Raw genomic sequence first — 23,187 nt, 5'->3', positions numbered from 1 at the left:
CTTAGTAGCACTCTTTGTCTGCGTTTATTAAGGATTTGTAAAAAATGATTGCCACTTGGTGCAGTGGACTGGTTTCTGAGACAAAGCTGTGGGTTCGAATTCCATAACAGAAAAATGAATGTTTGTGCAATGAAAATGAATGTTTTTCAGTGTATGAGTGTTTATTTGTATGGTATTTATGTGTATTATTCATAAAAATATTCATCAGTCATCTTAGTACCCATACCACAAGCTACGCTTACTTTGGGGCAACTATATAAAAAAAAACCGCTGGTTTTCTTAGCATAAAAAGAGGAGTATGTAACTCTCCGTCCTTTCAACTCAACGCCAATAATCAATTAAATTGTTAACTTAGTTAGGGTTTAAAGGATGGCAGACAAACCATAAGATAAACGCACGCACTTTCGTATTTACGATATTAGTAAAGATAAGGATTAAAGTTTCGGCTACCCTTCCGAGACTGAATTATGGCACCCTGTAACTTTTCGGAGGTATGTGCAATTTTTAATTTAAACAATTAAATATCACATGCTTTAACGGTGAACGAAAACTTCTTGAGAATACCTGCATGCCTCAGAGTTCTCAATAATGCTCTCAAAGGCATGTGAACCTAGTCCACCAATCTACACGTAGCCAGCGTGTTGGAATACGGCCTGAGCCTTTCTTTTTCTGAAAGGAGATCCTCGCCCTGATGTGGACCGTTAATGGGTTGGCAATGATGATGATGACGACTTATACAATTGAGATCCTAAGGACCTACTTCTAAATTCAACCAATTAGACCAAAACCCATTCTGTAATTAGTCAAGTCATAAAATGATATGTATAAATTTTAATAACTTTATTACTAAGAACACTCCCGAATAATTCACCTTTCAAACAAAAATAAAAGGGAAACAGAAAATAAGTTCTTTAATCATGTTCTTGAGTGTGTGAATTGAGACGATAGTTATTTTAATAAAAATATTGTTGTAGATTGACACGAAGCATAAAAAATACACGCACGCACATACATACACACGCACGCACACTCCCACGCGCGCACACTCACCCGCGCGCACACGCACTCGAACAACACACAACACACTCTCACACACACACACACACGTTCATAATCACACGCACACAAAGACCCACGCAAGCACGCACCACACATACACATCAAACTTATGACATCCCGTCGTTTTTGAGTCGTGGTTTAAAAATACTTTTGTAGTGAAATATAGCGTTAGCTGAATATTTTAAGCCAATCCATTGACGATTCTTCATTACTTCCAGTTTTGCAGGCATACTAAGGATGTTATTAATTTCTATATAACATATGGATTGCTTATACACCATATTTTATCTCGGTCAGTATAATAATTTATATGTTCGATATTATATACATAATAACGTTGCACAAACAAAACAATAGGAACCTGTCAGCAGTTTGCAAAAGTCTTCATAAGCAAAATTGCAACCTGAATATTGGACGTAGCAATAACCAACAGTAGCCTCAAAGTCATGGAGTGAGACAGTTCTTAATTTTTTATTTTTTCAATATAAACTTAAACCATTACTATGAGCTTTTTTTGGTGAATGTGTTTAAGTACGTGTCTAAAACCAAGGTAAAAATGTAAGTACGAAACTTTTTTTCTAAGCTGTGTCGTATTTAAATATCAAAAAACGTCATTGAGCTATATTAATAGAGAAGAAAAGAGAACTTAACACTATTATGTTCGATCCAGATGCAGCACTGGAAACGTAAACTTGTGATTTTATAAGATCAAAAATCGTTCACACTTATTTAATATCCCGGTATGTCTTAAGTTGTTGCATTAATATTAATCAATAGGTATTTTTGGGACTCTATTAAGCGATGTTGATGCATTTATCAAAAAAATGACGACCCCCCTGAGGCAGCGGTAAGCAATGGAGTTTATGAGCGGAGGTCAAGGATCCGCGATCCCCGTCAGGCGCAATTTGAGAATTTATAGTTTAAAAAGAACCCTGGTCTGGTGGGAGGCTTCGGTCGCGGTTAGTTAGTACCGTACTGACAAAGACGTGCCGCGATGCGGTTAAGCGTTCCGGTATGATGTTGCTTAGGAACTTGATAGGGGTTCTTTTAACTGCCATACCCCTTACTAGTTAACTTGCTAACATTTTAGACTGCATCATTACTTACGATCAGATAAGATTGCAGTCAAGGGCTCATTGGTACTTGAATAAATATATACAGGGTGAAATACAAATATCAGAAAGCTCTCGGCTTGTTATTTTTTTACATTAAAACTAACAACTTTTTTTAAGTCGATAGTTTGTAAAATATTAATACCTACTCCAATAAAAGATTTTAAACTAAGATTTTCGTGGTTAATGAGACCCGTCGCGACCACGATCCATGCAACTGGGTCAAAATCCAAAAATATTATCGTGGTATGAACCCGTTGAACTATATTTAAGAAATGAATGCCCTACTTGTTAACCCAGTGTTAACTAACATCGGCAACAGCGAGCAAACCACGACTCTATCGTGCGGACACTGACCAAACTACGTGACGTTGTCTAATCACATGTATTTTGTTTCTTTGTATGCCACTTTACAAAAACAACTTGATTTATTATTATTTTGGTACGAAATAAATTAATACTGAATTTTGAAAACTCGTAGAACCAAAGTTGTTAGTTTTGATGATAGGAACCACAAGATAGAGTATTTCCTGGTAATTTTTATTTAACCCTTTATATAACACGAAAACTGCCACATAATGCCCACCTTTAGGAATACAGATTAGACTTGTTCGTATTCAAATTCGTGTCCAAGTTCGTAATAAAATATGTCTCTTTATTAATTTGTTAATTAGATGATGGCTCCGAGTCCTGACGAAAAGAAAGCAGTTGGTCTCCTCCCCATGGACCTAGCCGAGACGAATAATGGTATTTTATTAATATTAGTAACTTTTGACTTATCACAAGCGGTCATAGCCTTGTGTGTTCAATCTCACTTTCCTTTAACGTTTCAGAGTTACGTGCGTTTTAAACAATTAAATATTTCTTGCTTTAAAAGAATGTGTTAAAACACATTTATTGCAGCGAGGTTACTATACAATAATGAATTTCTTAATGACAAGGTTGCTTGGAAACATCCGTCTCCGCTTTCATCGCTCACAAGATAGAAAAATGAATTTTAAAATGTAAAATGTAAATTATTGATATTGGGAAAGAGCAACTGCTGAGTTTCTTGCCGGCTTCTTCTCGGTAGAATCTGCCTTCCGAACCGGTGGTAGAGTCACTACACACAGGCAAACTTGACGTTTCAAAAGTGCTTATATTAGGCCTACTTGAAATAAATGAATTTTGAATTTTGAATTTTTGAATTTTTTTACGGTGAAGGAAAACATCGTGTAGAAACCTGCATGCCTGAGAATTGTCCATAATGTTCTCAAAGACATGTGTACCTTGTCCGCCAATCTGCACTTAGCCAGCATTTTGTTTTCTTTGTTTTCTTAGAGGAGATCCTCGCCCTGTAGATGATGAAGATTAATGACATACTTCATAATTCAAACAATAAGAACATAATACATTCTGTAACATGTCAAATCAAATAATAACTTTGGAGTAACGCACGTTTCGTCATAGTATAGAGTTGTTAAATTATAATGTTTGCCCTGATTATAATATGGCAGATTAACGCTAACTTCGATATGACTTTAGTTTACATAAAACCTAGCCTAAACTAACCTAACCTAACCTAACTGTAATTTACCGTCTGTAACACAGATTTATTATCAAACTATTACGCCTGCAATATCTTTTATCTCGTATACTTTTACAAAAACTAATATCTTAAGCCGGACGTGGCGTCTTAGTTTTAACTTATTAACTTCGGTCCGACCTACTGAAGTTTATTAATATTCCATTAAAACTTTCTTGTTTGATAATGATGTTTTCTTTACTTTAATAAAAAATAAATAAATCCCCGTAGCGAATGGGATATAAAAACGGAAGAAGCACCGCTTATAATATTAATCCCTATCCTTATACCCCCATACCTGTAGGACCTGTAGAACCTGCTAAATAATAACTTACAGTAAAAAGTATTTAGTCCAATGTTAAATACATATAATAATGTATCCTGTTTATCCCGCAAAAACTAAACAGAAGGCTGCCTTGTCAATCTAGTTTTGAATCCGTTCTACTAAAGCGTACTGGATGAAAGTATTAGGTTTTTCTATAAATAAATTCTATTCGCTCCATGCCTTGAGCACATCAAACTGTCGGGCCTGTACCTACTCTTTTTCTGGTTATGTTGGATTTGCTGTCCCGTCGGAAGATGAGAATGACGCTTCAAACACACTGTACTAGAATGTCTCCCGCGTGTTTGGAAAATCTTTAAGTCTTCGAAACCAGATCACACATTAGCTGCGCCAAGCTGAAGCGTAGGTTTTCATTGGAAACATATTGTTTAAGGAGTTTTAACAAAAACATTGTTTGAAATTTCAGGTAAAACTAGCCTTAAATGGTATCCTGTTTTACAAAAAGTGCTAGCAATAGTAATTTTAATTTTATTCATTGTTGGATTCTATATCTTGATATTAAGGCTACTAGAAAATGATGGTAAGTATGATCTTCCTTGGTTTGAACTTTAAAAATTATATTTATATGAAAAAAATCATAGTTTTTGTCTTTTTGTAGATAAAATCCACAATACAGATATTTTTGTTGTGTCAGGATTCCGTGAAGGACAAAATATGACAATATTACAAGACAAAATGGAAATATTTTTGCAATTCAATAATAAAACATTCAATTCGATATCAAGGAAACGAAAAAAACGAGAAACTATGTCACTGCCTAAATATAGTGCAGATAAAAAAACAAATCAAGTAACAAAAAATGACAAATTTAAAGATAATGAAATACAAAGGCTGCGTAAAATGATATCAGAACACGATGTTTTGTGTAATGACGAAAGTCATAAAGATGCTTGCAAGGAACTAGTTATGAAAATAAAATTGCTCACAGAAAACAATTTTTCAAATCATATTGATAATAAAAAATACGACTCCAGTATAAAAAATGCTCTAGAAAGATATATTAAAACGAAAGCAGATAAGAACCCTTCAGATGTATCCAAACGAGAAACTACTTTTAATGTTGCGAAACCTATGAACAGCGGAAAAAAGGAAAGAGATCTCATGAACTCTTTCGGGTTTCCACACCAAATAATCCACACACATTCAGATAAGTTTCCACGTGAATCACGTAATTCTCAGTTGACAGATACCTGTTTATTAGCACGTCTCATGCGACAAAGTTTCCCTGAATTAGAAGGTATGAATTGAACATTACGTAGTACTCGAATGTTTGGTTATGTTTATTTCGTATAATAATGTGGAACCTTATATTATTTACAGGTGTATACGACAATCCGCAGTTAGACTATCAATCACAAGTATCTCCGTACACTTCTAGGTTAGTAGGCAATAAATGTATGGGACATAACTTGGATAACTGATTTACGTTGGGGTCCGAAGGTACTGGAATGGCGCCCCGCACCGGTTTAATCGCAGCGTTGGTCGACTCCCGACGAGGTGGTCAGACGACAACAAACAAGTCACTAGGGGCCGCTGGAAATAAGCGGCTCAGAACCGTGGATGTTGGAACTCCCTACAAAGACCTGTCACAATCGGTTAAAGAGATGATGATGAAAATAATGCTATAATATTAGCATTATTTACAATCCTATATTGTTAACTAATTTTTATTTATTTTAGGCATGTTCCATCAAGTTATTTCTCCCCATATAATCAGGATCGTGAAGTCGATGCACACAAACATAAACTGCACCCTCAAGATGTTGAAATTGCAATGCACTTTGTAGAACCCAAGTAAGTTATACAACAATATTGTTTGATTTTATATTTGAATCTTTAATTAATAAATGTGCCATCTGTTAAGCAGTTAAATGCAAGATAAAGTATTTAAATTCCAGACATAATAAGGACAGTACGTCAAAAGATGCATTTTCAAATACTTCTGTTAATGAAGTTGAATGCCCAGTTGGCATGATATCCTGTAGTGACGGCAGTTCCTGCGTTGATGAAAAAGACTGGTGTGATGGAAAGGTTGATTGTAGTGATGTCAGTGACGAAGCACGATGTACTTGTAAATCAAGAGTAGATGTATCTAGGATATGTGATGGCTATTTTGATTGTCCTTTTGGTGAAGATGAAATGGGATGTAATGGTACGTACTTTTATAATAAATAAAAGAAACCCCATGTTCATATATTACAACGGTTAATAGTTTTAGTATCTCTAATTACAACATAGCACATTATAAACTCAAACATCAAGCTATCTGAACTTATCTGTCCCTAATCTATTCCCTATCCCTAATTTGTCGGTACTCTTCTGTGTCTCTATTTTTTCTGCCATTTTATATTACCTTCCTTTTTTATCTGGGTTCCTGTCATTTTGATGAAAAAAACTATAACTTATACCTCAGATTATGCATAATTTTTATCAGTCTGAACGAAAAATCTTTTTAACTTTAACCAAATGTACATAAAAAAGGCAGATTTGCTAACACTGCTATATATAATAAGACGTCATATAATGGTTCTGTGCCACTAAATGGAAATAAATGTAAAAATCGTGAAAACACACACACACACACACACACACACACACACATATGTATAAAACGTTCAAAACATGGAACCTAGTACAAATATGATTACCAGCGTTACCTGCGAATTGATATCTTTATTTTTTTTCTTTTTGTTTTAAACGAGCCATATTTATAAGGAGAGCACTGTCGCCTATAACACAGGTTTATACCTAGCTTAGGGACAGTTGATTTCTGTATATCCGTGTTAATTTTAACATTAATATAAGTTATACCTATTGTGCAGATGTAATGTAAATTGTACCTATGTTTTATTGAACAATAAACAAATATTATATATTTTATATATATTTTTAATTTTAAGCCTCACTATGTACACATAAATCGATTGAAAATGTGCCTATCCAATATTCTAATACAAAGATCGCTCATAAAAATAAATGTCGATAGTATGAAGAAAGTTATATAGTTACAAAAACGCAATATCTAACAATATAACTGAGTGAAGTGACTAACACTGCTCGAGAAATTTAACTTATCAACTTGAGTTGTATTACGAGAGCTTTTTTTGCAGGTTGCAGTGAGAATGCATTTAGTTGTGAAGATGTCAACATGAACGCACGAAGTACATGTTATTCTAAGGAACAACGCTGTAATAACATAGCTGACTGTCCAAATCACAAAGATGAAATTGAATGTAGTATGCTAGCGCCTAGTCTACATAAGAAACCCGTAAGATTGTTTATTTTTTATTACACTACAAGTTAGTCCTTGACTGAAATTTCAAGTGATGGTAAATAATGATGCAGTCTAAGATGGAAACGGGCTAACTTGTTAGGGGTATGGCAATTATATTAAACCCATACCCAAAATTGGTTTCTACGCGACATCAAACCGGAACGCTAGCTGCCACAGAGTTAAGAACATAAAGAATCCTCATTCAGCCATTATTGCATGCAGAGCATTGGGTCCAACCAGTGAAAATGCCCACCATACATCTATCTCAATTTACAACCGCGGAAGTTGCTAGTTCACAAACTTTTTAAATTTTCCCATTTTGTGTTAAACTTTTAGAACATTAGAGGTGAAATAATTACTTACAATTACTAAATGGAATGAAATAACTAACCTCTTGTTCGAGAAACAGTACTAAAGTGGAGTGGTTTTTGATGCTGCAATATTAGTTAAGGACACGGTTTCTGTACGTTCTAAATTCTGTGTTAGCGGCACGTGGTTTTTGTTGTATTAATTTTAAAATAAAAGAGATTTTTAAACTCTGGGGGACCATGGAACATTCCGAGGTAAAAAGCCCATGTTAACACATCCAGGATAATCTCTTAATTTCAGTTAAATAGATTGAGTGGTTAATTTGTTTCGATTTTTCAGCTATTTGCAGTGTCCAACACTGAAGGTTTTCTTCATAGAAATTACAAAGGAAACTGGTATGCAGTTTGTAACAACCCCTACATGTGGGCTCACGATGCTTGTCGTCGTGAAACGGGACTGATAATACGGTAAGATTTCTGCAAAAATAAATAATTTAACAACGTTTCAATTATAGCCGGAATAACACTTCATGTACTGTCTTTGAAACTTATAAGTAAAACCGAACGCGCACCCTAGTTAGTCGGAGAGCACGATCAGCCAGTCACAATCAATTTCCTAAGGTTGGACTGGCACTCAGAATTGCAAACAGCAAAAACCCAACACCTCCCAATTCTTGGCCCAATAAACCATAATCCGTACACAGTTTATAATATAGTTCGTAAATTTCAAAACTCGAGTAGATTCTCGCGTAAAGCTGAATCTCTGATATAACTTTAATTTCCGACGATGCGTCCTCGCGTCCCTTCGCGCCATTTTGAATTACAAATAGATAGAACATCTCGCCATTTCCGTTAATGTTTTAATGTTGCCATTCCTGGAAAAAATTGATACTAGAAAATGTTTATGTGATAAATATGAATGTTTTTCAGTGTCTAGGTGTTTATATGTATATTATAAGTATTTATTCATAAGTCATACTAGTACCCATAGCTAGTGATAGCTACCCTTACTTTGGGGCTAGATGGCGATGTGTGTATTGTCATAGTATATTTATATTATTTACTTATTAAAAATATATATATATCGTTCCAGGCCACCATTCATTCAAGTTTTGCCAATCGATCCCCTTATTAAGGTTAACTATATAAGCACCGCACCCGGAGGGTTGGTACATACAACCAACGAGTGTCTTAACTCCTCTGCAGTGTATGTCACATGTCCTGACTTATTATGTGGAACAAGAATGCTTACATCTTCGCAACTGATAAAAGAGGTAACTATTTTAATAGTCGCTTTTTTCGATTGACATTATTTTTGCTTTTTTCGATTGACATTAATTTTTTTTTTTTTCTTGTATATTATACATTTATTTATAAACTAACGAAAAATATTTTTTTCTAGGAAAATAATAAATACAAACTAAAATTAATATTAACAATAGATATAGGCCGTCTAACTGTTCACTTATGGGCGCTATTGTCCCTTTGTATTGCTAAACTTAGCCGTAGGGCTAAACTAGCGCCAAATTTTTAGTTGCTGGAACACTATAATTATTTATTTATTAACTGTGACCCATCTACACTATTAAATACCAGAATAATTAAAAACAGTAATAATCAAAAACTAAATAAAAAAAAATACATGAGATACGAATACTAAATATATAAAATGTTCTATTATTACTAGTTTATTACAAATTAGAATTTCTACCTCCAGGCAGCCCTACAAGGATTTTAATATGGATATTAAATTTTCAGTGCGGATATTTTAATACGTCATACGTGAACCAAATTCATGAACATAATATATATATATATTTTTGTTTTATTTAACGATACAGAAATTAACGTTTACAAAAGATTAGTCCCCGGAAAAGATAATTATGGTCACCCTACAATAGCTCTCAGCTGTTAACTTGCGATCAACGTTCTCGCACTCGGTCCTATCATCGCAGCGGTATTTACATAAAATAAAGCATAATAATAACTTAAACAATTAAAATTGAAAACCCATTACTTTCCTATACATGCCACACATTATGATGATTTTTTTTTTAATCCACTACAAGTTAGCCCATGACTCCAATCTCACCTGGTGGTAAGTGATGATGCAGCCTAAGTTGGTAGTGGGCTATTATTTATTTAGGTACATACCTATTATGAGTAGCCATGATAATTTTATGCTCGGACATGGTAAAAAAAATATATATATGAAAAATTTTGTGGAAATATGTTCTATTACCGATACCGAATGAAAAAAAACCAAAAAAAAAAATCCGCAGTGCTTTCAAAATTATCCTGTCTAGCTTGTCATTTAGAAAGTCGTATCTAATTAATGCCTTCAGAATGCCGTTACTGCTTACCCACGTTATGTTCATCAAGGATGCTATGCGTTTTCTTTTGATGGCAAAATGTCATCTGGATGAGCCCTCGCGAACATTTCAGATGCACTACAATAACGTAGTAAGCCCAACAGAATTCTGAAACCATCATTATACTGAACTCGTAGAGTGTTTAGCGATGCCTGTGTATAGCTTGCTAGCTATAATAACACTGTTTCCTTTTAAGTTTTCTCCTAATTGAGTTTTTCACTTTGTCGTCGGGTGTTTTAGCAATATCATTTTATCCATACTTATATTCTAACTGATATTATACATGCGAAACTGTGTTTGTTTGTCTTTCTTACATGCGCTAACAAAGCAACTAATAAATTTGATTGACAACGTGTGTTAGAAATAAAATGTTAAAATATGGTTACATTTTCACAGGATGCTGCAATAGAAAGTCGTCTCTTTGGTAGGAATAAAAGATTCCTTTTTCCATATCGCGCCATGTTTTATGGAGGTCGAGCAAAAAGATACGTACCAAATCAAAATATTAAATCAGATATGCTTTTCAAATACTTGAATTCAGCCAAATTTGATGAAAGCAGAAGGAAACGGGCAGAAGGTAGGGTTGTCGGCGGTAAGCCAAGTCAACCAACTGCTTGGCCATGGACAGTTGCATTGTACCGAGATGGAATGTTTCATTGCGGAGGAGTTATTATCAACCAAAATTGGATTATGACTGCAGCGCATTGTGTTAATAAGTAAGTATTTTAAATAAAAATCATCATATCGACAGGCTGAGGCTCCGCCAACAGTGAGATGGGCATAGGGCCGTAGTCATCACGCTTGCCAAGTACAGATTGGTGGGCTTCACATACCTAAGAGAACATTATGTAGAACTCTCAGACATGCAGGTTTTTTCGTCACGATGTTTTCCTGCATCGTTGAAGCAAGTGATATTTTAATAACTTAAAACGCAGAAAACAAAAAAAAATATGAGGTACGTCCTGGGATTCTAAATCAGTCCACCGAAAGTAAAGTCGAGCTCCTACCCACTGGTAGCACATCACCATTTCAACAGGCAAATAAAAATATTCCTTAAAAATTATGCAGAATCGCCGAACCTTTGTAGCTCAAATAACCTTGGTAAACTTTGTACACATTTTACTTTTTTTTAAGATTTTGGCAACACTACTATGAAGTGCAAGTTGGTATGCTTCGCCGCTTTTCATTTTCGCCTCAAGAGCAAAACTATCGTATCACTCATGTTATTGTTAATCAGAATTATAACCAAGAGAGTATGAAAAACGATCTTTCTCTATTAAGAGTTAAACCTGGAATACAGTTTAGTCGATGGGCTAGACCAATTTGTCTGCCTAGTCCTGAAGTGGCTGGCAGTGATTGGATGTGGGGGCCACCAGCTGGAACTATTTGTACAGCTGTGGGGTGGGGAGCAACCGAAGAGCGGGGTCCTGACCGTAAGTAAATTTACTCTATGGATAATATATTAACACTTATAAATATTCACTAATATATTCGGAACTTTAAGCATTTACAATAACTAAAAGTAACAAATTCCTTTTAACTACGCTCTATAACATTGAAATTATTTGAAGCAAATTATTTAAGATTACCAGTTTAAAAAAATATAATATTTGCATAATATAATACCATTATTTTAAAGAACAATGAAAAACTGTTTTCAGCTGATCATATGCGTGAAGTTGAAATTCCTATCTGGGAGAATTGTAAACACGAAGAAGATCAATCGGGCAAAGAAATATGTGCAGGATTCATGGCAGGAGGAAAAGATGCTTGTCAAGTAAAATTTCTTCTGAACCCTTAAATAATCAATTATTTTGTTTTCAATCAAATCAAATTAAAACTGTTAGGTTTATAGTAAGATTTTCTTTTTATTTTAGGGTGATAGTGGTGGTCCGTTATTGTGTAGAAATCCTATGAATACCCAACAGTGGTATGTGGCAGGTATAGTAAGCCATGGCGATGGATGTGGTAGAAAAGATGAGCCCGGCGTATATACAAGAGTCAGTTTATTTGTACCTTGGATAAAGTATCATATAAGTAAGTTCACGTTATTTCATATTTACTTTAATTTATTTAATACCCATATCTAACATCCAACTCTGATTTAAATAGACTGATGCAAAAATTTAATTATTTGTTAAACCCCCAGCTTCAAAAAGATTACCTATAATACAGCCAAAGCAAGAATGTCCAGGCTTTAGATGTGATTCAGGAATTTTAAAATGCTTACCTAAAAAAAGAATGTGCGATAAAATAATAGACTGCCTTGATGGAGAAGATGAACTTAACTGTGACATAAATACGTTATTAGAATCAAACGAAAAAATTTCGATTCCAAATCCATTGACGAGGGAAATTAATGAAAATTCAAACGGTAATAAATCAAAGGAAATCATTAATAATTCATTATCCATCGAAAATAGCACAGAAGACGATGACAAAGTAACAACATCTAAGATACTTGTTACAACTTTGGTAGATGAATTGATTTCCGAGTCAAGTGAGCCTAGTTACAAAAATTATACAAATATTGAAAGCACAACTCAATATGGCATTGATGATCATAACGTGACATTAACACGTAGAATATTAAAACCAGTAACTGATTTAGATACAAGTGCTAATGATATGATGTATGCGTCTACTATAGAAATTCCAAACCTAGATTATTCACAGGAAATTGGTAAACAAGAAGTCGTTGATGAATTAGTAACTTCAGACCCAATTAACGAAGAGCCGGAACAACTGGAATTTAAAATAGATACCACAAAGTATACGTTGCAATCTTTGTCATCCATCTTAGACACAGATTCAAATACACTGAATAAAAAAGACAATAATGAAGATTATACGCTTTCAACAACCACTTTGCCAGCACTTGTACAAACTGATAATCAAAAAACAACAACTGTTAGTTATGAACGTCAAGATTATCTAGAGCATGATACAAAAAATGAAGAAAGTGACAAAAGTAAATTAGTTCAAGAGTCAGATAATTTAATAGTTGAACTTTTGCCACAGTCTAGTGTTATAAATAATGATATAAAGAATGTAGATACAAAAAATAAAAACGATCGCGAGGAATCTGAAACAAAACATTCAGAGAGTAATTCTGACAACACCAACTCTCTCGTCTCTAAGGGAAGTATTAGTGAAATAGAAGATATAGCAGTATTAGAGCTCCAACCGGCAAAAATAAGGAAGAAACACTTAACACCAATCGAATTTCAATGTAGGCGGTATGTGATTTTTTTAAATAATTTAATTATCTTTCCTAAAGAAACTTAGCTCTTTTATATTTGGTTGTTAGAGTATCTTTAAAACGATTCATATAATATACAATCGCTTTTAAATTTCGTTTGCAATTACAGTATTTACCAAATCGTGCCGTTTACTACCCGTTGTGATCATAAACCGGATTGTGAAGATGGAACTGATGAATTGGATTGTACATGCTTAGACTATTTAACAACATATGACAGCAAACTTATATGCGATGGAAACATTGACTGCGCCCAAGGGCAAGATGAAATTGATTGTTGTAAGTAGTTATTGAAAATAAATATTTCCTGATTTACTGGAGCCTGTAGCATTTAGTTAACTTACACTTATTTTCTAACTACGGTGTTCGTCAAAGAAGTCGTCAAGGCATGTTTTATTTTTAGACATCAACAAATATGAGCCGATTTTTAGTTATTTTTCAAACACAGGATAGAGGGTAGACTCCCATACAAACAATTATTATATCTTTAAATCAGTAACAGTTTATTTTCAACCAATACGATTAACATAATATTATGGAATTTGGTTTCGTAAATGTCGTTTTATAATATCTGACGAATTAAACTTAACTTTTTACATTAAGATCATGATGATCTTAATGTAAAAAGATCTAACCTTATTTCTAGTCCGAGGCCAGTTTGAGTAATTTTTCAAAAAGATTGTGTCAACCACCAGAGTGCAACTAAATTCTTACAGAAAGGAACTCGATTGAGAAGGCAGGCTGTTCACAAACAAAACAGAGGCATATAGAGATTAGATCCTTCTCGCTGCTATAATGATAATAATGTTACAAGCCCACTAACATTCATTGGAATTTTGGTGAGCTTTAAACATTATTATGACATTTAATGTTCATAGTAATAATCGGGGTCGCAGGTTTAATGTGCTTGTGGATAGCAACAGCAAAAAATAGCTAGTAATAAGAATTTATGAAAAAAAAACCTAACCTAGTCACCGGCAATTAAAAGCTTAACCGACAATCAGTAACTTTAGCCTTAATCGAACATTTTAACTACTAGCATCATTGGTCTCGTACTTAGCATTTTAACTACGGTCAAAAGAAGGCGCTATGTAAACCTATATTTTTTTTATTCAGTTTCTTGTGAGGAAAACCAGTTTCTATGTAAACGAAGTCAAATTTGCTTAGATACAAAATATATATGTGATGGAATACCGCAATGTCCACTAGGAGAGGATGAATTGGATTGTTGTAAGTAAAACATTGCTAACTAACCCTTTGGGCTTATTACGTATCTTCAATATCTTTAATACATTAAAGAATCGATTTTAGTTACCTTATCAAATGGCAGAAATATAATAAATGATTTAAATGGAAGACCAGAAGTCAATTTGGAAGGATTTATAACAAAAAAGCATGAAAATAATTGGCAAATAGTATGTGAAAAAGATATGCAAATTGAAACGCAAGAGGAAACTGCTATTCATATTTGCCGATATTTAGGTTTCAGGTAACATAAGAATTAAATAAATCAAATACAAATAAAAATTATAATTTTAGTATTTTAACTATTTTGGTAACAATTAATATAAAATCATGTAAATTTTCAGTTCGGCTAATAGGTATTTAATGAAGTACATAAATATGCAAGATAACCTGGTTAATAATGTCGGTGATAATAAAAAGAATAAACGAGATATTGATGTCAAAATTCCCGTGCACTTTTCTTTTCAAAGTGAAAATAATAATCATTCACTGAGAAATATTATTATTGAAAAACCTGAAATTATAAAAGAAGAATGTGTACCTAATATAACAAGAACTTGTATGACCCTGTACGTTTTTTGTGACCATTCTTTGTTCACACATTTTAATCCTACTCAAGATCTTCGCACAAGTAAAAATATGGAAGAAATTTCAACCTTTATGTGGCCTTGGGTAGCAAAGTTGTACGTTGATGGAAAATTTATGTGTACAGGTGTTCTGGTAGATTTGTCCTGGGTTTTAATAAGTCATAACTGTCTTCAAAGTTACAAGTGAGTTGTTAATCTTTTTATTTCTAGGAGGTAAATTGATAAATTTAATAAATAAATATTAAAACGATAAAATATAAATTTGGTTTCAGTTTGAGCCACCACTATATTTCTGTTTTACTTGGATCACACAAGACATTACATTCTACGATAGGTCCTTATGAACAAGTATATCAAATTGATGCAAAAAAAGACTTATACCGAAGTAGAGTTATTCTTCTGCACTTAAAAGAGCCTGCAGTATACACTGTTATGGTAAAACCAATGGTTGTTACGTCCTCGTAAGTAAAAAAGTATTTTATTTGACTAAATTTGAAGGATATTTAATTATTAAAGGTGAATAGAATAGCATTAAAACCATACAACATAGCGATAACGCAAACTTCACTTAAATTGCAATATTTAACTTTATTTTACTAATTGTTGTATGAATTTACTATAAATTGATTTGTAGATTTTCTGAGGATACGAAAAATACAATATGCGTAGCTGTTGGACAGACTAAAAATAAAACATTCAATGTCTTACTAAAGGAAACAGATGACTGCGATCTACACAACCGATGTTTTATCCGTCAAGAAGGGAATGATAGTATGTGTAATGTAAGTTCACAATTAATTTCAAATTGACTAATATTATTTCGTGTTTACTCTGTTTCTTCTATAATGAAATTACATTCTGAACTCACACGTTTCAAAATAGTCGATGTCAAACGTAGAAATCTTTGTCAGTGTTTAATTTTGAAATCTGTTATTACGTTTACATAGCTTCTGTAGTGTGTCTAGAAAAGGCATTGTTTTTCTGGAAAAGATCAGAAGGCTATGTTAATTATTGTAAGCCATACGCCTATTTTTCTATTTCCTTTTCTTTTTGTGGAATACAATAGAAGTTTATTCATTATTTAACATACCTTTACTACAAGCAAACTATAAAATTATATTTCCCCAAAAGTTATAAAAGGGATAGTAGTTAATGTAGGGGCTAAATAATTATGGTATATTACCATACATACATTTATTATTAACTTATTACTACATGGCACGGGAATAATGAGTAGAATTCACATGATATTTATTTGCTTAAATTACATCTTTTCGAAAAGTTAGAGGGTTTTGCTGGGGATAAAACTAAGTCCCTAAAACTGAGGCCCAAATCCTAACCGCTTATAATATTCAATAGAAATAAAGGTAGAACTAAAATTGTTTTCTCATTTTTATTTTTATAGCCGGGTGTTGAGCCTCAATGGTCTGGAATAATTAGTTGCCATACAAAACAAGGCTGGTATCCAGCCGCTTCATTTATTCAACATAACGATTGTAGTAATCGAATAGTTGGAACAGATATTGGAAATCTCAAACATGAAATTAAATACTATGAAGGTATACACTATTCTATTTTACAGCCGCAATATATTAAGCTAGGGCAAGTCTGGATAACTTTCTGTATAGGATGTTAAGCTTCAATGCATTAGCAAGCAAAGTTTTGCCCTAATAGAAGTTGTTTGAAAGCCGCGGGCTAATAATGCATCTGCCCACATCTTGTACAAGAATTTCCACTCACTGGAAGGAAGGTGAGAAATATACTGCATAATAAACTAAATAATACAATTTTGGATCACCAAAAGCAAAATTTCATTGGAACAGAAGTGCCCATTGCGCTATCTTTATTAAGGTACACTATCCAATTAGATACGAGATAAGTTTGTCCAAGTTCTGTGCATACCCATCGAGGACTTTTCATCCTTTTATTCAATTTCAATTAATTTATCAAGCAATATTCATCTTTGTACTATTTATTACCTTATAAGTTGTAATGCAAAATAGCATGTGAATACCCTGTTTTGGCGTACCAATTTAATCATTACATAAAAGAGTTTAATACTAGCCGATGCCCGCGACTTTAGTGCTCCGTAGTGTTTTTGATATCCCTTATGGATATCAAAAACACTATATTATTACTATATTAAGCTAAAAAATCCTACTTTATCGCTAGTTTCACCTTACTAGTCGGAAATAAAAACTTAGCTGTTTCTGCACGGAAAGTGCTTACGTTAGTAAGATAACTTAGTGTTTCAGGAACTGCTAGGTTCATTGAGAAAATAATGTTTTAGGGAGAATAACAACCCATTTTATTTACAGAAAAGCCATTGATATATTCTGTAGATGAAAATCTACTTGATGAATGTCAAGGTACAAGATGTCAACGAGGCATGTGTATAGAATTGCGAAATGTCTGTGATGGAGTAACCGACTGTGAAGATGCTGCAGATGAATCAAAAGACGCATGTCGAAAAAAAAATGATCTATGTGCCCTTGATCCTCTCAACCGTGGATGTGGTAAGAAATTCTTTAAAACATACAATATGCTACTATATATTTTTATATCTAGTCAGATTTGCGATATTATCTTTCATTCAAACCAAAGATAATAAGGTTCCCATAAAAATACATCAATATCCTCAGCAAATTATTTTTTTATGTGTTGTCTAAAGTCTCCTTTCCCATAAAGCAAATTACATAAAACCTTCAACTGTTCTAAATGCACGTAGCAATCGTTAAGGTGGACATTAAAGATTGTTACCCATGTAATTTATAGTAACTGGGACCGAAAGCTCTTCGGAGCACAGTGGTGGATGACGCAAATTTCCTAACTCCAATCTGGTTTTTTGTCAAAAACATAATACCTTACTATTTTTGGTATATCTTTATATCTTAATATATATAAATCTCCTGTCACGATGTTTGTCCGCGATGGACTCCTAAACTACTTAAACGATTTTAAATTAAATTGGCACACCGTGAGCAGTCTGGTCCAACTTAAGAGATAGGATAGCTTAGATCTTTAATTATAGTCGCAATTTTATTTTATTGCAAATTATTTGTCTTTAATTAATTGACAGTCACATGTTATATATATATATACTAGCTGTTGCCCGCGACTTCGTCTGCGTTTGATTTTGTTTTTAAAGTATTCAGTATCGCTTAGCCTTAAGTGAGTATTGTAGTTTATATATATATAACATGTGACAAATAATTGAGACAAGTCCGGAGGTTGGATATTAGTGCTGTCCATCCCCGAGCCTTGGAGAGCTTTATTTGATCGTTAAAGCCCGTCAACCCACAAGAAACATCTATGTTCTAAGGGCAAATCTCTTTCGAAAGAAAAGGCCGGTGCCCAGCAGCGTCTGCCATATTCGATGTTTTATGATTTCAAATTGCGCTTTTCCTTTCAGAATGTCCAGTTGGCCAATTAAAATGCAACAATGGCCGCTGCATTCTAAAAGAGCTCTTCAAAGATGGTCATGACGATTGTGGAGACGGCACGGATGAGCCGGGCCACACTAAATGCTCAGACTACCTCAGGCGTGTGATGCCGTCGAGGCTTTGTGACGGAATCCTGCACTGCCATGACCGAAGTGATGAAGATCCGATGTTCTGTAAATGTCATGCGAAAAGGGGTTTTAAGTTAGTATGACCCGATCTCTCACTCTAACTTGATGAATTATACATTCTCTATACCATAGTAATAATACAAAAGCGAAAATGTTAATATGTTTGGATTTGTTTGGATGCCAAAATTTTGCACAGATATAGCCTGCGACTTGAGGACTAACATGATCATGGACCGCTTCCGCGCCATTGAAAAATTTACTGTGTTACTTAGGTTTACTTGTTGCACTTATCTCATTATCTCATGTTATATGTAGAAAATGTATTTTTCATAGAAGATAGAATTGTACCTATTTAAGAAAAAATAAAACATCTCTTCTTCTGCGGTGTCACTAACTTTAACTAAATGTCGTAACGTAATAAATAAATAAAATAAAATCATATACAACGCTTATCTCGCGTATTGCTGATCGCAATGCTATAAATATAATATAGAAGCTGGATTATTTTTTTTCTGGACAAAGGGTGTGACCCTACCCTGTGTCTTTTTCTGTACTATGACAACGTGTATGTAAAAATTCCGTAATAATCGGTTTTCTATTGAAGGCTTGAAAGCGTAACAAAAAAGCCTACAATTGCGTTTAATATAAGTTAAAATAACGATATGAGGCAAATTGAGAAGGTGCACTTCCTTATGAGAATAGTCTGGGAAAACATGTTTTCTAAGTTAGAGTTAAGAGGTTATTCCTGTGAAAATACATATAAAAACTCACAAATGTAATACCTAATAATATAGAGCGCCGTATGCACAAAGCGTTGCGCAATAGTTTTTATCAGGGTATATCGTACTGCTAGCATAGGCAGGGGACATTTTTCTCCCCGGGGAAAGAACAATATATTACCTTCCCCCATTGCTTTATCAACTTGCCGAACATTGAGAAATAATAAATGGGAGTAATCTTCTATTTTCTGTTGCAATCCTTTGGCAGATGGACACGTTAATTGTATTCCTAGTCGGAGGAAAGTATTCTCCTTTCTATAAAAGCCGTGCTTGTAACTTGCTGCGTATTTTAAAGCGGTAATAGATTGACAGGAACTGCACTTTATTTCATTCACAGGTGTACAGGATCCTCTACACAAACAGAAGACTATTGTGTTGCTTTAGATATGGTGTGTGATGGTGTCCGTGATTGTCCAAATGGCGAAGATGAAAAGAATTGCATTGGTCTTAGTGCACCAATAGGAACTCCGTAAGTTATTTTGAATTTTTTTAGGAGTAGAGCTTCTTGTGACAGAGCTCGTCCGGGGAATACAATGTTGTGCTGTAATGCTGCAATACTGTGTTCCGGTCTGAAGGGCGTTGCCGGTGTAGTTACAGGCACATGAAGGTACGCCTCAAATTGAGGACACAGGTCGGCATGTTGCAGGACGTGCTCCTTGCATGCCCTGTGAATTGTTGCTCTGGTTATAGTCGATGGTTTTCCACTTACCATCATGCCATCTGCTTTGTCTATCAATCAAAGGCTTCTTCTGTCGTAAGAAGTGAGATATAAAGCTTTGAACTCTAATTAAACAAAATTAAGAAAGTGCTTAGGGATTATGGCCTCGTGGTTAGGACTTCAGCCTTACTTGGGGGAGTACGATCAAAGGCACGCTCTACCAACTTTTATGAGCGTAGTTCAAGCAATTAAATATCACTCGCTTAGCGGTGAAGGATAAACATCCTGAGTAAACCAGCTATGTCTGAGAGTTCTCTGTAATTTTCTCAAGGGTGTGTGAGGTCTAACAATCTGCAATTTACCAGCCAGGTGGACTACGGCCTCAACCCTTCTCATTTTGTCTCTGGGTTTTTGTTGTTCACTGCTAATGGGTTGATAATGATGATTAAGATTTTCTGCAACTATAGTTGTTACATAGTAGCTTCAATATCTTTATTTAGAGTCATCGCCATCATCATCACCGGCCCACTACAGAGCACGGGTCTCCTCCCGCAGTGAGAATGGTAGTCCACCACGCTGGCCTATTGCGGATTGGTTGACTCCACACACCTTTGAGAACATTATGTAGAACTCTCAGGCATGCAGGTTTCCTAAGGATGTTTCTTTAGCCGTGGAAGCAAGTGATATTTTAATTACTTAAAACGCACATAACTCAGTGGTGCGTGTTGGGATTCGAATTCGGCCCCCCGATTGGGTTGTCGAGCTCCTGCCCAATGTGATTTGAACGCTTCAATTCTTCAAATTTATTTATAGTAATTAACATAATTCATATATTAATTTCACCCTTGTATATATTTTATTTTAGGCACGGTACGGGAGAAGTGACAATTCGGTCGCACGGAGTCTGGCACTCGAAATGTTATTCTACCCAGAATCACACCAAGTTGAAATTGGAGGCCATTTGCCGAGAGGTTGGTTTTATCACAGGGCATGCAAAGCAACTGCCGTCTTTGGAAATACCTCAGCAACATAGAAAAATTGTTGTTGATACATTTTCCGATATAGTTCTCAACAACAACACAAAAGTTAAGCTGAGAAACAGTAACGCGCCTATGGCTAGAACAGTTGTTGAGGAAAATGAGAATTGCTATCCAGTTTTTATAGAATGCCTATAGTATGTTTAAGTATAGTTTGGTATGAAGTTATTTGTGTGTTTCTTGCAGTGAGATTTTAAACATAATAAATAGTTATTCATCATTCTGTTTATTTAATTTGCCTACCTTAAAATATGTTTGTGAAAAATATATATACCTACTGAAGTTGTTCTGAATTCTGAGTACTATTGTTAGACTTTTTTTCATAAACTTATTAACAAACAGCGCCATCTAGTAGAACTTTTTAGAATCGCGTTGTTAGTTTTAAGTTGACGAACCTTACAACGAAATGATTTGCTAACATGTTGTAAGATGGCGCTAAAGGAAAGTGTTTTAATAGTCTATTATAATATATTGTTAGCTTCATTCATTTTCATTTCAACTTTATTACCTTTTCACAAGACAAAACTAATAAAAGGTTTCCGATAAAATTGAACGTTAATGTTGATTTGCCATTGTGCATTGTAAAACTTCTGAGAATATTTTAGTGTCAGAGCAAACGTACGTAAAAGAATTGAGTAGTGTGATGATAAAAAAAATGAAATTAGGTACCTATACCTTATTGTGATGTAACCGAGCAGATTTGCCTGATTTTTGAGAATTATAGCATATAAGCTTTGATGATCTTTGTATATTATGCAAGTCCGCAAAGTATCTCCTTTTATCCAAGTAAGAGATTGATTGCATCGAGGGATGCAAGGATTTTGGACACCTTTTAATCCGACAAAATAGATTGCTCCTGACGGATTTTAGATAATCCATATCAAAGGCGAATTAAGTTGCGGGGAACAAGTAAACCAGCATTCATAAATTCAATTTTCGCTTTCTTACATATAAAGTAGCTAAACTTTATTATTTTGTTGATTGGCATAGGTATCGTAATAAAGGAGGACAGGAAGACAATTGAAAAGAAAGTTGAGGTATATCAATATTATCTATTGTTACCTTGGTTTTGACGCGAGTGGCTAAAACCAGGGGTACAGGACAGCTGATCACTCATATCTAGGATATAACTCCATAATCTTATACCAGGAAAATAATTTTAATACATCTTACTACATTCGTAATATTTGGGACTTGTCTTGTCTTCATTTCGTAATATTAAAACGAAATGTGCCAATTTTTTAAAGTTCTACTGTATGTAATGGACTAATTTTTAGTTACAAGTCACAGCGTTGGTAAAACCCCGACGAAGTGGCATCAAGAGAATCGCAAGAATAGTCTACGTCAGTCAAGACTATGGTAGGTGTTTTTAGGCTGGACATAGGTCCAGCAGCTGACGTCCATTGCTTGACATGATGATGACGAATGTACATATTTTTAAGTTAAAATTCGGTGGTAGTAACTTCACGGAATAACTAACATGGATTATGGATCATATTCACGACTTATTTAACGATGTTACTTTCGCAGAGCTATAAACGACTTCATCGCACGTTGATCCAATACTTTAAAAGTAATTTGATTTTTTGCTACTGTATCTATATTTACATAATGTTCATTATTAATCACGTTAAAAAAATAATTGTATTTATTCGGAACAGACTCTATGGCGTCGATTTACTTTATCTTTTTTAAATTATTTTGTATAAAGGCGAGAACATACTGGTTGCTGGTAATAATATTCATGTTCTCTTTTAATTAACATATTTTTCTATTTAAACTCCTAAATGGTAACAACTAGAGCAGTATAATATAGCTCTTCAACGGGTACTTAACCGCACAGTATAATTATACATGTACGAATGTTTTAATTCCAGTTAAGCTTTTTGTGACATAGCTTAACAGGGAAAGTACTACCCCCGTGCTTATTTGTACCAACAAGCAGCAAGATTTTTCCGATCTTAAGGGTACAGTTGTCGATGAAATAACAGAGACATGAGCTTGATGGCTCCAGTT

At 34.2% G+C, this 23,187-nt stretch overlaps 1 protein-coding gene across 1 annotated transcript; it reads left to right on the top strand.

The window, feature by feature from the left end:
* Positions 1-1,477: 1,477 nt before the first annotated feature.
* Positions 1,478-21,396, top strand: LOC120626616 (serine protease nudel). Its single transcript, XM_039894232.1, has 26 exons — positions 1,478-1,617; positions 2,846-2,918; positions 4,485-4,598; positions 4,677-5,315; positions 5,399-5,456; positions 5,759-5,872; positions 5,977-6,230; positions 7,189-7,346; positions 8,001-8,128; positions 8,754-8,934; positions 10,429-10,748; positions 11,167-11,465; positions 11,694-11,809; positions 11,910-12,069; positions 12,182-13,271; positions 13,404-13,573; positions 14,411-14,524; positions 14,606-14,783; positions 14,884-15,309; positions 15,399-15,587; positions 15,761-15,908; positions 16,532-16,685; positions 17,445-17,642; positions 18,539-18,770; positions 19,814-19,945; positions 21,000-21,396. Exons 2-26 carry the CDS (start codon positions 2,846-2,848, stop codon positions 21,307-21,309), a joined length of 5,955 nt encoding a protein of 1,984 aa, XP_039750166.1. The 5' UTR covers positions 1,478-1,617; the 3' UTR covers positions 21,310-21,396.
* Positions 21,397-23,187: the final 1,791 nt, after the last annotated feature.

This window comes from Pararge aegeria, chromosome 9 (assembly GCF_905163445.1).
Source record: "Pararge aegeria chromosome 9, ilParAegt1.1, whole genome shotgun sequence".
Lineage (NCBI taxonomy): Eukaryota > Metazoa > Arthropoda > Insecta > Lepidoptera > Nymphalidae > Pararge > Pararge aegeria.
Note: the sequence above shows the minus strand (reverse complement) of the source record. Positions and strands in the feature narration are given on the sequence as shown.